At 52.8% G+C, this 19,937-nt stretch overlaps 2 protein-coding genes and 1 long non-coding RNA gene across 3 annotated transcripts; 1 reads left to right on the plus strand and 2 right to left on the minus strand.

The window, feature by feature from the left end:
- Nucleotides 1-425: 425 nt before the first annotated feature.
- LOC128313300 (izumo sperm-egg fusion protein 1-like) lies at nt 426-3,951 on the minus strand. The gene is made up of 9 exons (XM_053211077.1): nt 3,717-3,951; nt 3,267-3,341; nt 2,845-2,928; nt 2,565-2,591; nt 2,131-2,211; nt 1,846-1,946; nt 1,440-1,593; nt 888-1,155; nt 426-663 (listed from the first exon to the last, which is right to left on the minus strand). The coding sequence occupies exons 1-9, from the start codon at nt 3,949-3,951 to the stop codon at nt 471-473; spliced, it is 1,218 nt and encodes a 405-aa protein (XP_053067052.1). The 3' UTR covers nt 426-470.
- LOC113597926 (uncharacterized) lies at nt 2,681-17,137 on the plus strand. Its single transcript, XR_008293809.1, has 5 exons — nt 2,681-2,996; nt 3,890-6,147; nt 9,772-10,079; nt 14,273-14,325; nt 16,430-17,137. It is a non-coding gene; the product is annotated as an uncharacterized LOC113597926 (long non-coding RNA).
- Nucleotides 5,109-9,092, minus strand: LOC106988693 (izumo sperm-egg fusion protein 1-like). Its single transcript, XM_053211078.1, has 9 exons — nt 8,469-9,092; nt 7,937-8,011; nt 7,482-7,568; nt 7,207-7,227; nt 6,777-6,857; nt 6,501-6,601; nt 6,087-6,240; nt 5,522-5,780; nt 5,109-5,291 (listed from the first exon to the last, which is right to left on the minus strand). The coding sequence occupies exons 1-9, from the start codon at nt 8,701-8,703 to the stop codon at nt 5,129-5,131; spliced, it is 1,176 nt and encodes a 391-aa protein (XP_053067053.1). The 5' UTR covers nt 8,704-9,092; the 3' UTR covers nt 5,109-5,128.
- Nucleotides 17,138-19,937: the final 2,800 nt, after the last annotated feature.

A 19,937-nucleotide genomic window follows, 5' to 3' on the forward strand; every position in this document is an offset into this window, starting at 1 on the left:
CTGCTGGAGACGGGCTGTTGGGTGTGGACTTCCGGATGCCTGGGTCTTCCCCTGCCTCAGGTCCCAACAGCACCCCGGAACCCTGGCTCCCTTGGCCCTGGTGGCTTCCTGACCCCACTGTTCCTGTCAGGCGTTACCCCAGCTCCCAGCACTGGCTGCAGGACAGGAAAAGGCAAGAGGAAACCCATGGTAAGTGTGGGGACAGGGTTCCTTGGAGAGGACCGGACCTGGGTGGGGTGGGGAGAATTGGGTAGGACTGGTCCTTCCCCACTTCTTAATTCTGGAACTACCTCTCAGCCAGTGAGGCCCTGCCACGACGAAGGGACACGGTTCCCGGTCTCTCTTTCTAGGACAGGAGACCAGCCCAGACCTCTCCTCTGGGGAAACCAAAACTGAGGATCAGACCTGAGGAAATGAACTTGATGTAGAGACAACCAGATAAATCTTTATTTGCACCTTGGTACTGTGGCCTATTCCTTCGGAAGTTTCTCAGCTTTCAGAACCTGGGTTTCTGAAAGCGGGCTCTGTGACAGCTGGTCATGTGACAGCCGGTTCTGTGGCAGCCAACTCTGTGGAAGCTGGTCCTGTGGAGCAGCTGCCTTGTCGGTGCGGAATCTGGACTTTATGGGATCGATCACCATCCCAGACCGAAAGTAAAGTACGCTGGGGGACAGTAGGGTGCAAAATGGGGTAACAGATTAGGTCCTGACTGAGGGACACCCCTCCCACCCTCCCTATATTTGATCCTTTTCTAGCAATGACCCAAGCTTCGCCCATGTAGGTGAGCCCCTCCCAGTTTTCTAAACCCCACAAGACCCCTCCCACATTAGGAAGGTGGGGACCCCGCCCCTCACCCCAAGCCCTGCCTTCTTCAGTGGTTGGCTCACCCAGTGAAAAATCCTATGATCAGCAGGAAAAAGCACCAGAGAAGCAGCCCTATCAGACGGCCGGTCTGCACATTTTCGGGCTTTGAACACTCTGAGGGCTCGAGGGTTGGGGAAAGGTCATCCCAGATTTCCTCCTCGGCCTCGGTTCTAATGGCTGGTGACTGCGTTCCAATGGTTGGTGACTGGGTTCCAATGGTTGATGGCTGGGTTACAAAGGTTGCAGACTTGGGAGATGTCGCCATCACCGAAATGATTTTCCGAGGCAACACTGATAGAGAAGAGGAAATGAACGGACCTGAGAGGATCCCAAGGGCCCGTCCTGACCCAGGCAAGCTCTCGCCACGTCAACCGTCCCCAACACCCAGGCCTTCCAGGAGATACTCCCAACCCTAACTGCAGAAAGCAGGTCAAGGTGGCTGGGGGCCACCCCCAGGCCAGGAAGCCACACCCCCGTGGCCTGAAACCACACTCTGACAGGAAGTTTTAATCCAACTGAATCCCCCACTTCGTTTTAAGGAAACTGAATCCCACACTTCTGTCAACAGCACTGACCTGTGACTTCAAAACGAATGGCCGAGAATAGGCTCACTCCCGGAGTGCCCAACGCGCAGCGGTAGGTACCTGCATCCGCGGGCCTCACCAGTTGCTTGGTCAGGGTGGGCCATTTCCCCGTGTACAACAAGCTGTCAGCTTTGCTCCCCCAAACCTAGACCCAAAGCTCAAGGGGTCACAGAGGCCTGGGGAATTCAGGGTTTGGGGGAAGTACAGGGGCGAGAGCATCACGAGACCTCAGGGGAGAGATGGGGGTCCAGGGTATACCCGTAAGGGCGTGGGGTCGCCGGGGATCCGTAGAAGGCAAACCGGGTAGGTCACGGGTCACAGGGATTGTGGGAACAAGCCTGTGGCTACAGGAGTCGGGGGCTCACAACCCTAACGGACTTGGGGTTGAAGGGCCCACCCTGTAAAAGCTGTAACCGGTCGCGCCTGAAGCAATTTTGTGCCAGTCGAGCTCACAGTCCAGGACCAGGTCTTCCTTTTCATGGACGTTGATTTGGCGCACTGGGGACGAGGGTAATGGTGGGGTGCTTCCTCGTGCTTCCAGGCTCTGCATCAACTCCCTCCAACCGGGTCTAAGCCCTTCTTTGCTAACAGGCCAGGTTCAGTCTCCGCCCTGTCAAGACTCCCTCTCTCCTGGCTCCGCCCCTCCTGGGCCAACCCCTCCCGCTGGCGCCAGCCCTCTCACCTCCACAATCTGTGGACTTTCGACAAGGGTACGTGTGCAGCAGGCAAGAATCGCACCACCTCAGAAGCCGCAACAATACACCTGAAGGGGCATGAATAAGGCTGTAACTCGCCCCGAAAAAAGGGGCTCCACGGAGACGGCAGGGCCAAGGTCGGGGGCGGAGTCAGGCCCCTAATCCCTAGAGGGCAGCCCAAGGGGCGGGGCTAGAAGGCAGTCCTCCCTGGAGAGGGGTGTAACCAGTCTCAGGAAAGAGCGCCCAGAGAAGGGGACCCGTTGCCCAGGAAGTCCGCTGTGCAGAAGGACTACTGGGGACCAGGAACCTCTCAGACGTGGGGAAGGAAGAACCATCGAGACCCAAAGCCACAGGAGAAAGGCTGGGTATTTACGGGGCAAGGATGAAGGTTAGAAACCCAGTTCCCATGATCTGGACTCACCACATTTGTTGGGACAAGAATCCTCACCTGGAGAAAATGATGAAATGACAATCAGATTTCAAAGGTAAAGGACACCAGAGAGGGGGCCAGGGAATAGGTGGGGTTGGGCTCTTGGGTTGGAGGGAGGAAGGAGCCGGGTGCCTGGAGCTCCGGGTCCAAGGGAGAGCGCGGTCCGTAGCGGTGAGGGGCTGGACGTAGAGAAGCAGGGGGCTGGGGACAGAGACCCTGGGGCTGGTGGAGGAAGGGGCTGTGGTCCCTGACGGAGCCCATCTTCCCTCACCTCCGTGAAACCGAGCGACATTGCGCCGAAACGTTTCCTTTTCCCGAGTCAACATCGCGGAGAACTCCTTCACGAAAGTGTCATCTGGGAAGAAGCAGGGTGACAGGGAGTGCGACCCCTCCGCTCCCCACCCCAGGAGTGAGGTGCAGAAAGTTTGCCTCTGTCTGAAGGGCATGCCAATTCCCGTTGGGGACTTCTCAGGGAGCCACAATGAAATTGAATGACCACTTAACCATGCCGGCCACTGAGCTAAGCGAGGGCTGGTGTCCAGGCACCGTTATGATCCATTTTAGAGGCGGAAAACCTCCTCCAAGGCCACGCAGCTAGGGGATGACCGGGGGTGAGGGGATTTGAACCTAGGCAGGTTGACTCCAGAGCCAAAAGATTCTGGAGCCTCTCCCTTGGCCCGTGTGTGCATTTACCTCTTAAACCACGGTTTGTGATAAGTTTCACACTCCTCAGAAAACTCGACGCTGCCATTTTCATTGTGGCCTCATCTGGAGGGGAACAGGGGATGCGGGGAGGGGAGCTCTAACCTCAGATTCCAAGCCTTAAGGTCTCCTTGGCTCAGCTAGTGTTACAAACTACAATACCCATGTGGCTCCTGGGCAAGGATGGGGCTGTAAAGCGATTGCCCGCCCGTTGCCTGCTGGGAGTTGTAGTTTTTATCCAAAATGGCAAGGTAAGGCGTAGGGAAAGTGAACTCCTAGCCCTGGCAAGCCTGGATTCTGCATCCCAGCCTTCTCCACGCCCGAACCCAGTAGACTCTGCCTTCAGCTTTTCCCTCCCGTCGCCCCCTGCCCCTAGCAATTCTAACACTAGACCCCTCCTTTCCCAGCACCCAGGGTTCCCACGCTCTGCCGTGCCCTCACCGACAGCCCCATTTAAGGTAGACTGTATATCTGGCAGGTCCTTGAAATTGTCGACGGTCTCTCTTATCTTTTCCATGACTTCTCTGTGCCGCCCGGGGACAAGGTGGGTTCGCAGGTATTCTTTTTCCAAGGCGTCCAACTGCTTCCCAACCCTCTCATCACACGTGATACAGCTCCGGGCAGGAAGCAGGCAGCCGGCTAGCGCCGCCACCAGGAGGGCAACTTGGGGACCCATTTCCCCAGGGCGCTCAGCCCCAGCAGAACCCCGGGGAGGGTCCGCCCACCCCACACGGAGGAGGAAGTGATCGCTAAGGGGAAAGAACCCTTTCCCGGAGACAAGACCCCCAATTTGTTGGGCTCCCACTTCTCGGTTAGGAAACCGAGGAGTCCGGAGTCCCGATGCACCCTGAACAGCCGCTCTCCGACCTTGAGCTTGAAGGGTGTACCCTCGAATACACGTAGGGTTCACTGAATAGCGGAATCCAGGCTGAGGGCATTTAGAGGGACGAGCCGGCCACCTCCCTCCAGTCTATTTTGCCATGAATCCTATTAAGGATGTTGTTGGAGCGAGGGTGAGGTTGGTCACGTGACGTGGAGAACTTTGTGACTGGAGTCAGGCTCGAGCATCGCCTCAATGTACAATGGAATCCCACAGCCGCCGCCTTCTACCTGCCTACACTGGGCCCCCGACTTCCCTAGAGACACTCCCAGGAAGCTCCATTGGCCCCGCCCAGAAATCCAACTCTGAGTCTGATTGGACGGCAACAAAGGGAGGCTCCGCCTATGGTTCCAGGATGATGCGGACCGCCCCCTCTCACGCTAGACCTTTTCATGTTTTCCTTCCAGATGAGGCCCTTGAGCGGTCGGGTTGGGGTAGAGGGGTGGCTCAGACTAATGAGTGCGGGTGGAGGAGAAGGATGGGAGCCTAACTCCTGGGTGCTCTCATGGGAGATGCCTGGGGACTGGCTCTTGGGTCTGAAGTAGGAGGCGTGAGGATCCCCGGGTCCCCGATTCTTACCCTGCGTCAAGTCCCAACAGCACCCCGGAGCACAACCGTGCTCCCTGGTGGGTTCCCAAACCCGCTGTTCATGTTCAGCCTTTGCCTCTGCCCCCGCTCGCAGCAGTGGCTGGGGGACAGGAAAACCCCAGAGGAAAGCCGGCTGGAAGAGTGAGGAGGGGGCGTCCTGTCAAGAGATGGGCCTGGGGGAGGAGATCTGGGTAGGGCTGGCTCTTCCCCACTCCTCGGTGCTGGAATTACATCTGAGCCGGGTGGCCCTGCCATGACGAAGGGACCCCGCTTCCGGGTCTCTCCTAGGACAGGAGACCAGCCCCAGAGCTCTCCTCTCAGGAAACCAAAACTGAGGATCAGACCCGAGGAAATGAATCTGACAGTTCAGCAACCGGATAAATCTTTATTTGTCACTTGGTCCTGAGTCCTTGTCCTTCGGTACTTTGAGAACGTGGCTCTGTGACAGCTGACTCTGTGGAGCCTGGTCCCGCGGAGCAGCTGCCATTTCGGTGTGGTGTCTGGACTTTATGGAATCGATCACCACCCCAGACCGAAAGCAGAGTATGCTGGGGGAGGGTGGGGCACAAAACGTGGTAAAGGATCAGGTCCCCAGTGAGGGACACCTTCCCCAGCCTCCTAATATCTGATCGTTTTCTAGCAGTGGCCTAAGCTTTGCCCACCTGGGTAAGCCCCACCCAGTTTTCTAAGCCCCATCCCCCACAGGACCTCTCCTGCAGTAGGAAGGTGGAGACCCCGCCCCTCTCTCCGCGTCCGGCCTCTTCAGTGGCTGGCTCACCCGGTGACAAAGCCCAGGATCAGCAGCAAAAAGGACCAGAGCAGCAGCCCTACCAGAAGGCCTGTCTGCACGTTCTTCGGGTTTGAACACTCGGAGGGCCGGAGGGTTGGGGAAAGGTCACCCCAGATTTCCTCAGCCTCGGTTCCAATGGCTGGGGACTGTGTTCTAATGGTTGGTGACTGGGTTTCAGTGGTTGATGGCTGGGTTACAAAGGTTGAAGACTTGGACTTTATCTCCCCAAAGATTCTTTGAGGCAACACTGACAGAGGAGAGGGAAAGAGCCGACCTCAGCAGGCCCCAAGGGTCCGCCCTGGCCCAGGCATGCTCTCTCCACACCAACCTCCCCCAAGACCCAGGCCTTCAAGGAGATAATTATGACCTTCACTGCTGGAAGGCCGGTCAATGAGAGCGGTGGCCACAGCTAGAACGGGGAGCCCCACCCCCGTGGCCTGAATCCACACCCCGAAGGGAAGTTTTAACCCGAAGACCACGCCCCCACGCTGCCTGCCATCCCCCAAACCCAGGACCCTGACTCCCACACCTCCGTGGACTCCCCAGCTCTGACCTGTGACTTCAAAATGGATGACCGTGGCTGGGCCGGATCGCTCAATGCCCAACTCGCAGCGGTAGTCACCTGCATCCTCTGGCCTCACGAGGGGCTTGGTCAGGGTGGGCCATTTCCCCTTGTACAACAAGGTCTCAGAATTGCTCCCCCAAACCTAGGCCCAAAGCTCAAGGGGTCACAGAGGCCTGGGGGAATTCAGGGGTTGGGGAATTACAGGGGTGAGAACATCACGGGATCTCAGTGGGGGAGATGGGAGTCCAGGGTATACTGCTAAGGGTATGGGGTCCCCGGGGATCCGAGGTCAAACTTGGTAGGTCATGGGTCATAGGGATCGTGAGACCAAGGCTGTGGATATAGAGGTGGGGGCTCACAGAAGTCTAATGGATTTGGGGTTGATGGGGTTGAAGGGCCCACCCTGTAAAAGCTGTAATAGGTCAGGCCTTGAGATAACTTATGCCAGTTGAGCTCACAGTCCAGGATCATGTCTTCCTTTTCACGGACGTTGATGTGGCGAACTGGGGACAGGGGATTAAGGTCGGGTGTTTCTTCAAGGTTGCTGGCCCTCTCTCAACTCCCTCCACTTGGGCTCCGCCCTGCTTTTTCTCCAGTCTCCGCCCTCTCTAGACTCACGCTGCCCTCTGGCTCCGCCCCTCTCTTGCCAACCCCTGCAGCTGGCCCCAGCTCTCTCACCCCCGCAATCTCTGGACTTTCGACAAATGTAATTGTCCTGGACGCAATTACTGCACCACATCAGACGCTGCAACATCGTACCTGAAGGGGCATGAACGAAGCGGTATTGGCCCCCAGAGGTCAGGCTACACGGAGAGGGCGGGGCCAAGGTCTGGGGAGGACTCAGGCGCCTAATCCCTGGAGGTCAGCCCAAGGGGTGGGGCTAGAAGGCAGTACTTGGGAAGACTGATGGAACCAGGCTCAGTAAAGAGCACAGGTGGAATATGACCCGCTGCCCAGTAAGACCGCTGTGCAGAAGGGCTTGGAGACCAGGAACTTCTCTGACGTGGAGAATGAAGAACCATCGAGACCCAACGCGGGAGGAGACAGGCTGGGTATTAACCCAGCGAGGATAAGGAATAGAAGACCAGCTCCCATAATCCGGACTCACCACATTTGTTGGGACATAAATCTGCCTCGATAGAAAAAAAAAAAAATCAGATCAAAGATGAAGTACTTGAGAGAAAGGACGAAGAACTACGTTTTGGGTTGGGCTCTTGGGTTGGAGGGCGGAAAGACCCGGATGTCTGGATCTCTGGGTCCCCGGGAGGACCGGATCGGCAGACGTGAGGAAGTGAACATAGAGAAGCAGGGGGCTGGGGGCAAAGACCCTGGGATTGTTGGAGGAAGGGGCTGTGGTCGCGTACAGAACCCATCATCCCTCACCCTCTCGTTGGAACCGAAGGATGTAGCTCTGAAAGGTTGCCTTTTCCCGAGTCAATATCTTGGAGACCTCCTTCTCGAAAGAGGCATCTGGGAAGGAGCACGGTGACAGAGTGCCTTCCCCTCCCCACCCACCCCAGGAGGAAGTTCCTTCTGTGTGAAGAGATTGGCATTCCACGTTGGGGCCATCTCAGGGAGGGACAGTGAAAATTGAATGACCACTTAACAATGCCGCCGCTGAGCAAAGTGACGCCTGCATGCAGACGCTGTTAGGACCCATTTTGGAGGGGACAAACCTGGGAAATTCCTCCCGCAAGGCCACACAGCAAGGGGTGACTGGGCGGGAAGCTGAACCCAGTCAGGTAGGGCTCCAGAGCCACCACCAGACCCATCCTCACCAAAAAACATTTCTCTAAAAGTTTCTGGAGCCCCAGCCCCTGGCCCCTGTGTGGATTTACCTGCTGCACCACTGTTTCTGATAAGTCTCACACTCCTCAGAAAACTTAAGACTGACGTTTCCATTGTGGCCTCATCTGGAGGGACACAGAGGATGCGGGGAGAGGAGCTAGACCTCAGATTCCAAGCCTTAAGGTCTCATTGGCTCAGCTAGTGTCAAAAACTACACTACCCATGAGGCTACTGGGCAAGGCCAGGGCTGTAAGAGGATTGCACGCCCGTTGACTTCTGGGAGATGTAGTTTTTTGTTTTTTTGTTTTGTGGGTTTGTTGTTTTTTGGTTTTTGTTTTTTGTTTGTTTCTTGTGTGTTTTTTTTTTTTTTTAAACAAAATTGCAGGGTAAGGACTAGGGAAATAGCGTATTCCTTTGCCCAGGGGAAGGCCTGGAATCTGCATCTCAGTCTTCTCCATTCAAGAACCCAGCTGACTCTGCCTCCAGCCGTTGCGTCCCGTCCCTCCCCCGCCCCCAGCAATCCTAGCACCAGACCCCTGCTTTCCCTCCACCCTGGATTCCCACTCTCTACCCTGCCCTCACCGATAACCCCCATAAAGGTATCCTCTAAATATGGCAGGTCCCGGAAATTCCTCACGGTTTCTCTTATCCTTTCCATCACTTGTCTGTGACGCCCGGGGGCGAGGTGGGTAGGCAGGTATTCCTTTTCCAAGGCGTCCAGCGCGGCCACGACCCTTGGATCACAAATGACACAGCTCCGGGCCCCAAGCAGGCAGCCGGCCAGCGCCGCCACCAGGAGGGCTACTTGGGGACCCATTGAGGCCAGAGGGCTCAGCCCGCACAGAACCCCGGGGAGGGTCCTCCCACCCCACTCGGAGGAGGTGATCGCTAAGGGGAAAGAAGCTATCCCTGAGACGAAGAGCCCCAGTTTGCAGGGCTCCCACTTCTCCGTTAGGAAACCGAGGTGTCCGGAGTCCCGAGGCACCCTAGACAGCTGCTGCCCGACCTTGACCTTGAATGTTGTAGCGGAACAGCCGAAACCAGGCTGAGGGCTTTTGGAAGGGACGAGCAGGCCACCGTCTTCCACTCGATTTCCCAAGACTGAAAATAAGGATGTTGTTGGGGAGAGGGTGACGTTGGTCACGTGATGTGGAGGGCTTTATGACCGGAGCCAGGGTCACCTTTCACCCCGATCTACAAGGAATTCCCACACCCTCCCCCTTCTACGTTACTACCTGGCCCGCCCCCCCCCCCCCCCCCCCCCGCCGGACTTCCCTAGAGACGACGCTCCCCGGGAGTTTTCCTGGCCCCGCCCACAACCCCAACTCTGAGTCTGATTGGACGGCAACAAAGGGAGGCTCCGCCTATGGTTCCAGGACAAAGCAGACAGCCCCCTCTCAGACTAGACAGTTCATCTGGTCCCCCCAGACTAGGCCCTCAGGGGTGGGGTTGCCGTGCTGGGGGCTGGGGTGAACTCGTAAGTCTGGGTGGAGGAGAAGGATGGGAGCCCAGCTCATGGGTGCTGGGATGGAAGACTGCTGGAGACGGGCTGTTGGGTGTGGACCCCCGGATGCCTGGGTCTTCCCCTGCCTCAGGTCCCAACAGCACCCCGGAACCCTGGCTCCCTTGGCCCTGGTGGCTTCCTGACCCCACTGTTCCTGTCAGGCTTTGCCCCAGCTCCCAGCACTGGCTGCAGGACAGGAAAAGGCAAGAAGAAACCCATGGTAAATGTGGGGACAGGGTTCCTTGGAGAGGACCGGACCTGGGTGGGGTGCGGAGAATTCGGTAGGACTGGTCCTTCCCCACTTCTTAATTCTGGAACTACCTCTCAGCCAGTGAGGCCCTGCCACGACGAAGGGACACGGTTCCCGGTCTCTCTTTCTAGGACAGGAGACCAGCCCAGACCTCTCCTCTGGGGAAACCAAAACCGAGGATCAGACCTGAGGAAATGAACTTGATGTAGAGACAACCAGATAAATCTTTATTTGCGCCTTGGCACTGTGGCCTTTTCCTTTGGAACTTTCCAAACCTTCGGAACCTGGGTTTCTGAAAGCCAACTGTGTGAGCGCTGGTCATGTGACAGCTGGCTCTGTGACAGCCAACTCTGTGGAAGCTGGTCCTGTGGAGCAGCTGCCTTGTCGGTGCGGAATCTGGACTTTATGGGATCGATCACCATCCCAGACCGAAAGCAAAGTACGCTGGGGGACGGTAGGGTGCAAAATGGGGTAACAGATTAGGTCCTGACTGAGGGACACCCCTCCCACCCTCCCTATATTTGATCCTTTTCTAGCAGTGACCCAAGCTTCGCCCATGTAGGTGAGCCCCTCCCAGTTTTCTAAACCCCACAAGACCCCTCCCACATTAGGAAGGTGGGGACCCCGCCCCTCACCCCAAGCCCTGCCTTCTTCAGTGGTTGGCTCACCCAGTGAAAAATCCTATGATCAGCAGGAAAAAGCACCAGAGAAGCAGCCCCTATCAGAAGGCATGTCTGCACATCCTCTGGGTTTGAACACTCTGAGGGCACGAGGGTTGGGGAAAGGTCATCCCAGATTTCCTCTGCAGCCTCGGTTCCAATGGCTGGTGACTGGTTCCAATGGTTGATGGCTGGGTCACAAAGGTTGATGACTTGGAAGTTGTCTCCGCAATGATTCTTTGAGTCAACACTGGTAGAGGACAGGGGAATAGCATACCTGACTGGGTCCCAAAGGCCAGTCATGGCCCAGGCAAGCTATCTCCGTGCCAACCTTCCCCAGCACCCAGGACTTCCAGGGGATAATCAAGACCCTAAGTGCAGAAAGCCTGGTCAAGGTGGCTGGGGGCCACACCCAGGGCAGGAAGCCACATCCCAGTGGCTTGAAGCCATGCCCTGAAGCTGACTGTCCCCCCAACACACAACCCTAATCCCACACTTCAGTCAACTCTCCAGCACTGACCTGTGACTTGAAAACGGATGACCTAGAGTGTGCTCACTCCCGGGGTGCCCAACTCACAGCAGTAGTTACCTTCGTCCTCTGGCCTCACGAGGGGCTTGGTCAGGGTGAGCCAGTTCCCCTTGTACACCAAGGTCTCCGAATTTCTCCCCGAAATCTAGACCCAAGATCAAGGGCTCACAGAGGTGTGGGGAATTCAGGCCTGGTGTAGTACAGGGGTGAGATCCTCAGGAGACCTCAGTGGGGGGTGATGGGAATTCAGGTATACTGCTAAGGGCATGGGGTCCCCCAGGGATCAATAGAAGTCAAACCCGGGAGGTCATGGGTCACAGGGATTGTGGGAACAAGCCTGTGGATACAGGGGTCGGGGGCTCAGACAAACCTAATGGACTTGGGGTTGAAGGGCCCACCCTGTAAAAGCTGTAATGGAACCCGCCTGTAGAAATTTTATGCCAGTGGAGCCCACAGTTCAGGATCAAGGCTTCCTTTTCATGGACGTTGATTTGGCGCACTGGGGACAGGGGGTGACCGTGGGGTGCTTCCTCATGGTTTCCGGTCCTACCTCAACTCCCTCCCACTGGGTCTGGGCCCCCCTGTGTTTGCTAGGGTGCCAGCTTGAGTCTCCGCCCTGTCAAGACTCCCTCTCTCCTCTGGCTCCACCCCTCTCGCGCCAACCCCTCCCGCTGGCCCCAGCTCTCTCACCTCCGCAATCTGTGGACTTTCGACAAGGGTACGTGTGCAGCAGGCAAGAATCGCACCACCTCAGAAGCTGCAACAATACACCTGAAGGGGCATGAACAAGGTTGTAATTCGGCACCCCGAGAGAAGGGGTTACACGAAGAGGGCAGGGCCAAGGTCTGGGGCAAGGTCAGGTGCCTAATCCCTAGAGCTCAGCCCAAGGGGTGGGGCTAGAAGGCAGTCTTCCCTGAAGAGGGGTGTAACCAGTCTCAGGAAAGAGCTCCCAGAGAATGGGACCCGCGGTCCAGGAAGTCCGCTGTGCGGAAGGACTACTGGGGACCAGGAACCTCTCAGACGTGGGGAAGGAAGAACCACTGAGACCCAAAGCCAGAGGAGAAAGGCTGGGTATTCACGGGGCAAGGATGAAGGATTGAAAACCAGTTCCCATAATCTGACTCACCACATTTGTTGGGACAAGAATCATCTGAAGAAAGGGAAGAAATTATTATCAGGTTTCAAAGGTAGAGGACACCAGAGAGGGGGGCCAGGGAATAGGTGGGGTTGGGCTCTTGGGTTGGAGGGAGGAAGGACCCGGGTGCCTGGAGCTCCGGGTCCAAGGGAGAGCGCGGTCCGTAGCGGTGAGGGGCTGGACGTAGAGAAGCAGGGGGCTGGGGACAGAGACCCTGAGGCTGGTGGAGGAAGGGGCTGTGGTCCCTGACGGAGCCCATCTTCCCTCACCTCCGTGAAACCGAGCGACATTGCGCTGAAACGTTTCCTTTTCCCGAGTCAACATCGCGGAGAACTCCTTCATGAAAGTGTCATCTGGAAAAGAACAGCGTGACAAGGAGAGCGTCCCCTCCTCTCCCCACCCCAGGAGTGAGGTACAGGAAGTTTCCTCTGTCTGAAGGGCATGCCAATTCCCGTTGGGGACTTCTCAGGGAGCGACAATGAAATTGAATGACCACTTAACCACGCCGGCCACTGAGCTAAGCGAGGCCTGGTGTCCAGGCACCGTTATGATCCATTTTAGACGTGGAAAACTTCCCGCAAAGCCACACAGCTAGGGGATGACTGGGAAGGTATTTGAAGCTAGGCAGGTTGACCCCAGAGCCAAAGATTCTGGAGCTTCTCCCCCCGCCCATCTGTGTGCATTTACCTCTTAAACCACGGTTTGTGATAAGTTTCACACTCCTCAGAAAACTCGACGCTGCCATTTTCATTGTGGCCTCATCTGGAGGGGAACAGGGGATGCGGGGAGGGGAGCTCTAACCTCAGATTCCAAGCCTTAAGGTCTCCTTGGCTCAGCTAGTGTTACAAACTACAATACCCATGTGGCTCCTGGGCAAGGATGGGGCTGTAAAGCGATTGCCCGCCCGTTGCCTGCTGGGAGTTGTAGTTTTTATCCAAAATGGCAAGATAAGGCCTATAGGGGAAGTTGTTTTCCTAGCCCTGGCAAGGCCTGGATTCTGCATCCCAGCCTTCTCCATTTCCGAACCCGGTAGACTTTGCCTCCAGCGCTTCCCGTTTCTCCACGCCTGCCCCCTCCTGCAGCAATCCTAGCCCCCAGACCCTTCCTTTTGCAGGACCCAGGGTTCCTTTCTAAGCTCCCCTCACCAACAGCCCCCATATAATGGAGGCTTTAAATCTGGCAGGTCCTTGAAATTCCTCACGGTTTCTCTTATTGTTTTCATCTCTTGTCTGTGCCGTTTGGGCGCCGTGTGGGTAAGGAGGTATTCTTTATCCAAGGAGTCCGGTGCCGCCACGACCCTCTCATCACACATGATACAGCTCCGGGCAGGAAGCAGGCAGTAGGAGGGTAGAGCCTGAAGGAGGAGACAAGGAAGGGCAACCGGCTATGGGCACATAGTCCTGACTTTCCTCAGGACTCCGTAACATAGACCGCCCAATCAGGCTGTATGTCCGTATGTTGCCATGTATGGAAAGCAAAGAATTAGAAATTGTATAAAAGGCCATACCCCGCCGCACTCACGGGTCAGTTTGTTGGGGTACCAACCCATTGAGGCCGTGCTGGCACGATGAATCAAGTTGCTTCCTGGAAAGAAACGCCTAGGTATCACGACTCTCTGCGCGGACCTTGGTGCCATTACACTATGGGTCAATATCGATCAGTTGAGGGCCTATGAGGGTAGTTACCAAAATGGAGGCAGCTGAATCCGAGGTGGACAACATACAGGAACCTCCTCCTGTAGAAAGGATTGTCTGTTGGCTTGAAGTTAATGCAGTGATGGAGTCTTGGGACCAGGATGAGATACAGCAGGACAATTTGAATAACAAGAAAGAAACTCCAATAAAAGTCCTTTGGTAGTTGCCAAAAATGGTCTAGTGCAAGAATTTAACCAATCGCTAAAGGAAAGGGAGTCATTGGTTTTTTTTTGTTTGTTTGTTTGTTTTAATTATTTTTTAGAGCAAGAGAGAGAGAGAGAAAGAGAGTGAGTGGGGGAGGGGCACCGAGAGAGGGAGACCTAGAATCCGAAGCAGGCTCCAGGCTCTGAGCTGTCAGCACAGAGCCCGATGTGGGGCTCAAACCCACAAACCATGAGATCATGACCCAAGCCGAAGTCGAATGCTCAATCGACTGAGCCACCTAGGTGCCCCAAGAAAGTGATTGTTTAAAGCACCCATTTGAGTACTCATGTTAGGTAGAAACCCAGAAATACATTTGTGGTAATCTGGAATAATACACAGCATTGTTTTTATGAGAGCACAACTTCCACCTTGTGCAGCAGCGAAAACATCTAATGCCCTTCTATTTTACAGAGCTGTGCTGCGCGTCTGCGCGACTTCAGTGTTGAGTAACCAGATGCTGTTTTGTGAGTTATTGAATGCCCCTACGGTCTAGTTATCGAGGGCTTCCACATGCCAAATGACACTTTTTAACCCTACACATGGGACAAAAATGGATGCCAAGTGATCATGACAGCGGAAACAGGTCCTGCCCACTTTTGTTTTAAATCTGGAAGGTCAGCTGGGGCAGCGATGGTTTTAATAATGCGCCCATGAATCCAGGCAAATTCTAAGGTGCAGTGATCTATCTATCCATCTTGGAGAAAGCCAGGGCCATAGGTAAGTACTACGTATCATATGTATCATTTCTTTGTTCCCTGCATAAAATTGCCCTTTGTGACTGAGCGATCCCATGGTGAGCGTGAGCCATAAATATGCATCCCAAATTTGACAGATGCCATCCACAGTAGGCTGATAAGTGGGGATTTGTAACTTAAGCCCTCGTTGGTGGATATTACCTTGTGGGTTTGTAAAATCAGCTACTACCTTCACAGGTTGAGGATATGAAAAAGTCCAGTTATGTCCTGGTAAATTCCAAGACATCGCTCCTGGACCAGAAAGGAACATTTTGATTAGTGATAGACTTCTTTTGAAACATCGTATCTTTCTATGCTATTTTTGAAATCCAAGTACATACAGAGTGCCAACCAATACCTTGTAAAGGGGAGACCCACCATGGTAACCCAGATGTGCTCGACATGGGCAAAACTCTACGTATCCAGCAAGCTATCTGACTTTGGAGTTCAGCACTAATGCTGTGCCCATTGTACAAAGGAATTGTTAGTATAAATTGGGGAAAGGAGAACGAGAAAGGAAAGGCTCAACCATCATAAGGCAGGTTTGAGGTCTTGCACAGGTTCACAGGAAGATGAAGGCACATTAGTTTGTTCATTGACTTCCTGTAAAGGGGGTACGGGTTTTATTTAGATACAGAGGCTCATGAAGAGTTCCCCTCTAACTGTACTGCAGTGGGAGTATATAATAGGACTCATTGGGGGCACTTTTATTTTGGAGTTAAATCCCCTGCTGTATTAGACTTTTAATCCTCTAAATAAACAAGGCCTCCTGGGTTTATATGGTGTGAGTTTCTAGTAATCACCGGGTCAGGTTTAGGAAGGATACGTTAGATTCAGGTGAATAATTTCATAAAGCTCTATAGTCTTTATCTACTGATAGGTTTACAGCGAGAAAAGTCTTTTTTATGTATGATTGTTAGGGGAGTCCATCCCATTTTCCCATTGTTCAAATAATCCTATGCCCATTGAGTCCTATTATTATCCCCACAGAATAAGAAGCAAAAAGATTGTCCAATACCTGTGCTATTGTGACAATATCTCTGAAGTGCCTCAAGTTGTCCAGTTTACGCAAACATTTAAAGAAAATCAGAGCTAGAATTTAGTATCCACTAAGGTCTATTATTGAAACCTAATTTTTCTCCCTAGTAACCCTCATTTCCAGAGATGGCCAAATCCAGCCTAATTCGCTTGTAAAACAACATCTAGTTTGATAAACTTGGCCTAATTATTCAGATAAGCTCAGCAAGAATAGCGATCGAGTATAAGGATCTTTTAAAGTTTGCTTTGCTGGAACCTTTTATAGGGAATCTCTAGATTGAACTTTTAGTAGCCTCTACAGGCCAGAAGCCAAGCCAAGCACTTGCCATCAGACATGGCTGCAATACCTGTGGAATTGGGTGAATTTCTCTTCACGAGGTCCCCAAGCTATCCTGAGGTTCCTACACCTGCCAGGAAGTGACATGTTTTACGCAACTGGTAAGGCTGCTGGGAACTCTGTGAGCAAGGTTTCAGGCCAACATTTCCAAAGGGCTTTATGGCTCCCTGTTTCATAAAGTCAACCTTAGTTTCTTAGAGCTGTATGGTCATGTCTGAGTCTACTCATGTCTCTCAAACAGGACATTCCGGTCAAAGCCTTGGTAAAATAACCGTATTTCCAATGGCATCCTGTTGCAAGCAGAACAGATCCTTACTGAACTTATGCAAATGATTCTAATTGTTGTGAACAGATACTCACTGAGAGTCTTTGAATTGTAGAGGGTTTAGGTAGAGAGAAAAGTTAAATGCTCCAGTGTGTACACAAATGAATACTCTATCACATTTCCCTTTGTCATAGATACCTTAAGAGAAAGTTCCCTTCATCTGGAAGAGCAAACCTTAAAGGACCGGCAATATTTCCAACAAGAGTCACAAAACTCGAACCTGTTCCTCACTTCATTTAGTCCACTGTTCCTAATTCTTGTCCAGTTTGAAGGCAGCTTCTCACCCATTTAAGTATTCATCTTGGAAATGTCAAATATCTCTCTTTGTCCTAAAAATCCTTTTGATTAATCTCCTTGAAGATGAGTATCAGAACCACAACTATAAATGACAAAATGTCAGAAATGGACATGATATGAGAGTTCATTATGATGCAGTTAGCAAGGTCATCCAGTGTTCAAAGACACATAATACTTTGATAGTCGGAGTACCAAAGGAAGACCCTATACCAAAACATTAAAAGTTTAGGAATCACATATATATTTGAACAGTTCTAGCATTTACCCATGCAATACCATTATTTGTTGGAAAGTGGTTCCAGAGTAACTTAATATGCCAGAAAATGCCTAATTGGTAAAAAAAAAAAAGACATCATTTATGATTTAAATGCGGGAAAGTTTGCTAAAACCTCAGTAAGCTACAAAGCACATCCTAAATAGGATTACAGATCATTACAAATCGTCAAACTTTACATTATTTATTTAACCAGGATGGCAACAAGAGATCCCAAAGGCAAACATGTAAGGTTATACAGTTGTTAGCAAAACTTAGCTCCTTTAACACTGAGAAGTTTTAACTAAGTAATTAAAGACTTGATGAAAGAGGAACCCTAAAGCTTTGGGTTTTTTCCCAAAGAGAAAAAACTCTTTGTTTGCATTTTCTTATCAAGGGCAGACCGACAATCCAAGAAAACTTTGACTTTGAACAGAGAGAAAAGCAGAATTTCAACCTTATACCAGTGTACTTTTTTTATAATGTTCATTTATTTTGAGACAGAGAAAGAGAGACAGAGCATGAACAGGGGAGGAGCAGAGAGAGAGGGACACAGAAGCTCCAGGCTCCAAGCTGTCAGCACAGAGCCCCACATGGGGCTCGAACCCACGAACCATGAGATCATGACGTGAGCCAAAGTTGGACACTCAACTGAGTGAAGCATTCAGACGCCCCCAACATGAGCTTATTTGACCTTTAATAAACCTAGATAGAATAAGTTTCATATTTAATGCTGATAACCCTAAAGACATGTATATCTTAATCAAATTAAATCAACAAACTTAAATTAGTTTAAACACCAAATAAGTTCCACCGGTATCCACTTACAAGATAATATGTTCCCCGTTGTCAATCTTTCAAACTTGGGACACTGGTGGGGAAACCTGAAGTGGGTGGTCCAAGGGGGTGCTCTTTGCTCCTTGACCTTGAGGGAGGAGCCGATGGTGCCTGAGGCACTGAGGGTGGTATAGAAGACAGTTGTGTAGGTCTCACCCAAGGTGGTGCAGAAACAGGAGGAGGGGGATAAGACTGAAGGGGTGAGGTTTGGCCAAGAAGCCTAAAGGTAGATAAAAGCCCAGAGAGCGGAGAGAGGGGGGTCTCCTGGTACTAAAGCCTGTCAACTTGAACAGATGAGCAGATGGCATGTTTTTTCCACCAAAGAAGAATTAGGCGGTCCGTGTCAGGCTGGAGAAGATAGGGAATTTCCCTAAAATGAATGGAGTTTCGGCAGCTGCTTGGGAATATTCCGTAAAGTCCCAGACCCGAGGGAGACTAATCACAATTACCTCCAATTGTAGCCGTTAACCCAGGAAATGCATGAGGGAGAAGCCCTCACACCAGTTAGGAGGAACAGAGAGAAAGAGTCAGCCTCCCCTTGGCTGGAAATGGCCTGTGTTTCCTCCAACAGCCTGGATTCACTTAGAGGAGGCCTATCTAGACATCCAATATGTCAGGGGGGAGTTTACCAGCCAAATACACTTTGGCAAACACATTCTGCAAGAGGCCTTTGGGTCTGGGTCGTGATTTAGAGCTGTGAAGGCCTGGACCTAGGGTACCTCTGTCCATTTGCCCTGTTTACTGCAGAAGAGATCTAACTGCTAGATCCTACGGACGCCACGCAGTATTACAGGAGATCAATCCTTTCCTAAATTTTGCAATCCAAATTGTTTCCAGTGGGTTAAAAGACATCCCAGGGGAGACTCCTTGGAGACAGAGGAGGAGCTCCCATGCTTCTCCTAGAGAGAAAGCGTCTATTATCCTGACAACCGCCCCACCCCCCGGCTCCCTGGTGGTGTCCCAGGCACAGGAAACGTCAGAGGTTCCCGGTGCCAAAGCGACCCGACACAACCCTCAAACGAAATCGCTATGACCACCGACTAGCCGATTAAGGGCTCCTAAAAGAGGGATGTTAGCATCCCTTCGCTTCCCCCAGACTACAGATGGGTGTCTGACGTATGGACGAAATTTGCCTTGCTGAGAAGGACAGTCAACTGTCATTCAGAGCCCGTGGAAAACACTGGAAAAGTTTTGTAAGGGGGAATGACCCAATTTGGTAATTTAAGTAGCAGGTAGTAGAGGACACTGATTGAAAACAGTAAAGGCAGAAATCCACCATGATCTAAGTGACATTCCAACACGTAAGGTCTTCACAGCCAACTTCCCTAAGAAACGGTCCCCGGTTCAATGTTCTTTCAATCGAGTAGTGGTTCCACCAGCTCTCCGTGGGAGGTTCCGAGGCTGGAAGCAGCTAGACCAGAAATGTGGAGGGGATCACCTTAGACCAATGAGGAAGATACCTCACACGGGAATCATAAGATTGGCAGCCGTGTTAGTCCACTTGGCTACTTGGACAGGTGGCTGTCCCATGCACAAGACAGACAACGTTGCCTGAGGACAGGAATAAAGAGAGGGCACCAAGTTTCTGGGTCTCATTACCACCCCACCCAGGGTAGTAACATCCAGCCAAAAGACAGGCTTTCTCCTCCCCATAGAGTAGACACGGGCTAGAGGATTGCAGCCTGAGCAATCCACATGAAAAGGGTTCCAGTAAGACCATACTTCGCGAAAAGCCCCTAAAATGAGAGTAAAGGAAGAAAAGACAAAGTACCTCAGGAGTGCCTGAGGAATGTCACCTATATCCCACCAGGGGGTGGGGAGTGCTAACTTCTATTTTGCTCTCAGCCTGCCTTATGCTCCCTCAACACTAGGTCTGAGGGAGGAGGGGTCTGGACTTCAGGGTCCCTGGTTCTTACCCTGCTTCAGGTCCCAACAGCACCCCAGGGCCCTGGCTCCGTTGGTCCTGGTTGCTTCCTGACCCCGCTGTTCCCCTTCAGCCTTTGCCTCTGCCCAGGCTCCCAGTACTGGCTGGGGATCCAGAAAAGACAAGAGCAAACCTGGCAGGAAGAGCTGGGAGGGGGCATCCTGTGAGAGGACGGGCCTGAGGGAAGAGATCTGGGTAGGGCTGGTCCTTCCCCACTCCTTGATTCCGGAATTACATCTCAGCCAGGTGGCTCTGTCGTGATGAAGGGACGCATGTTCCCAGGCTCTCCTTCTAGGACAGGAGAGCAGCCCCAGAGTTCTCCTCTCGGAAA

Source organism: Acinonyx jubatus, chromosome E2 (genome assembly GCF_027475565.1).
Source record: "Acinonyx jubatus isolate Ajub_Pintada_27869175 chromosome E2, VMU_Ajub_asm_v1.0, whole genome shotgun sequence".
NCBI lineage: Eukaryota > Metazoa > Chordata > Mammalia > Carnivora > Felidae > Acinonyx > Acinonyx jubatus.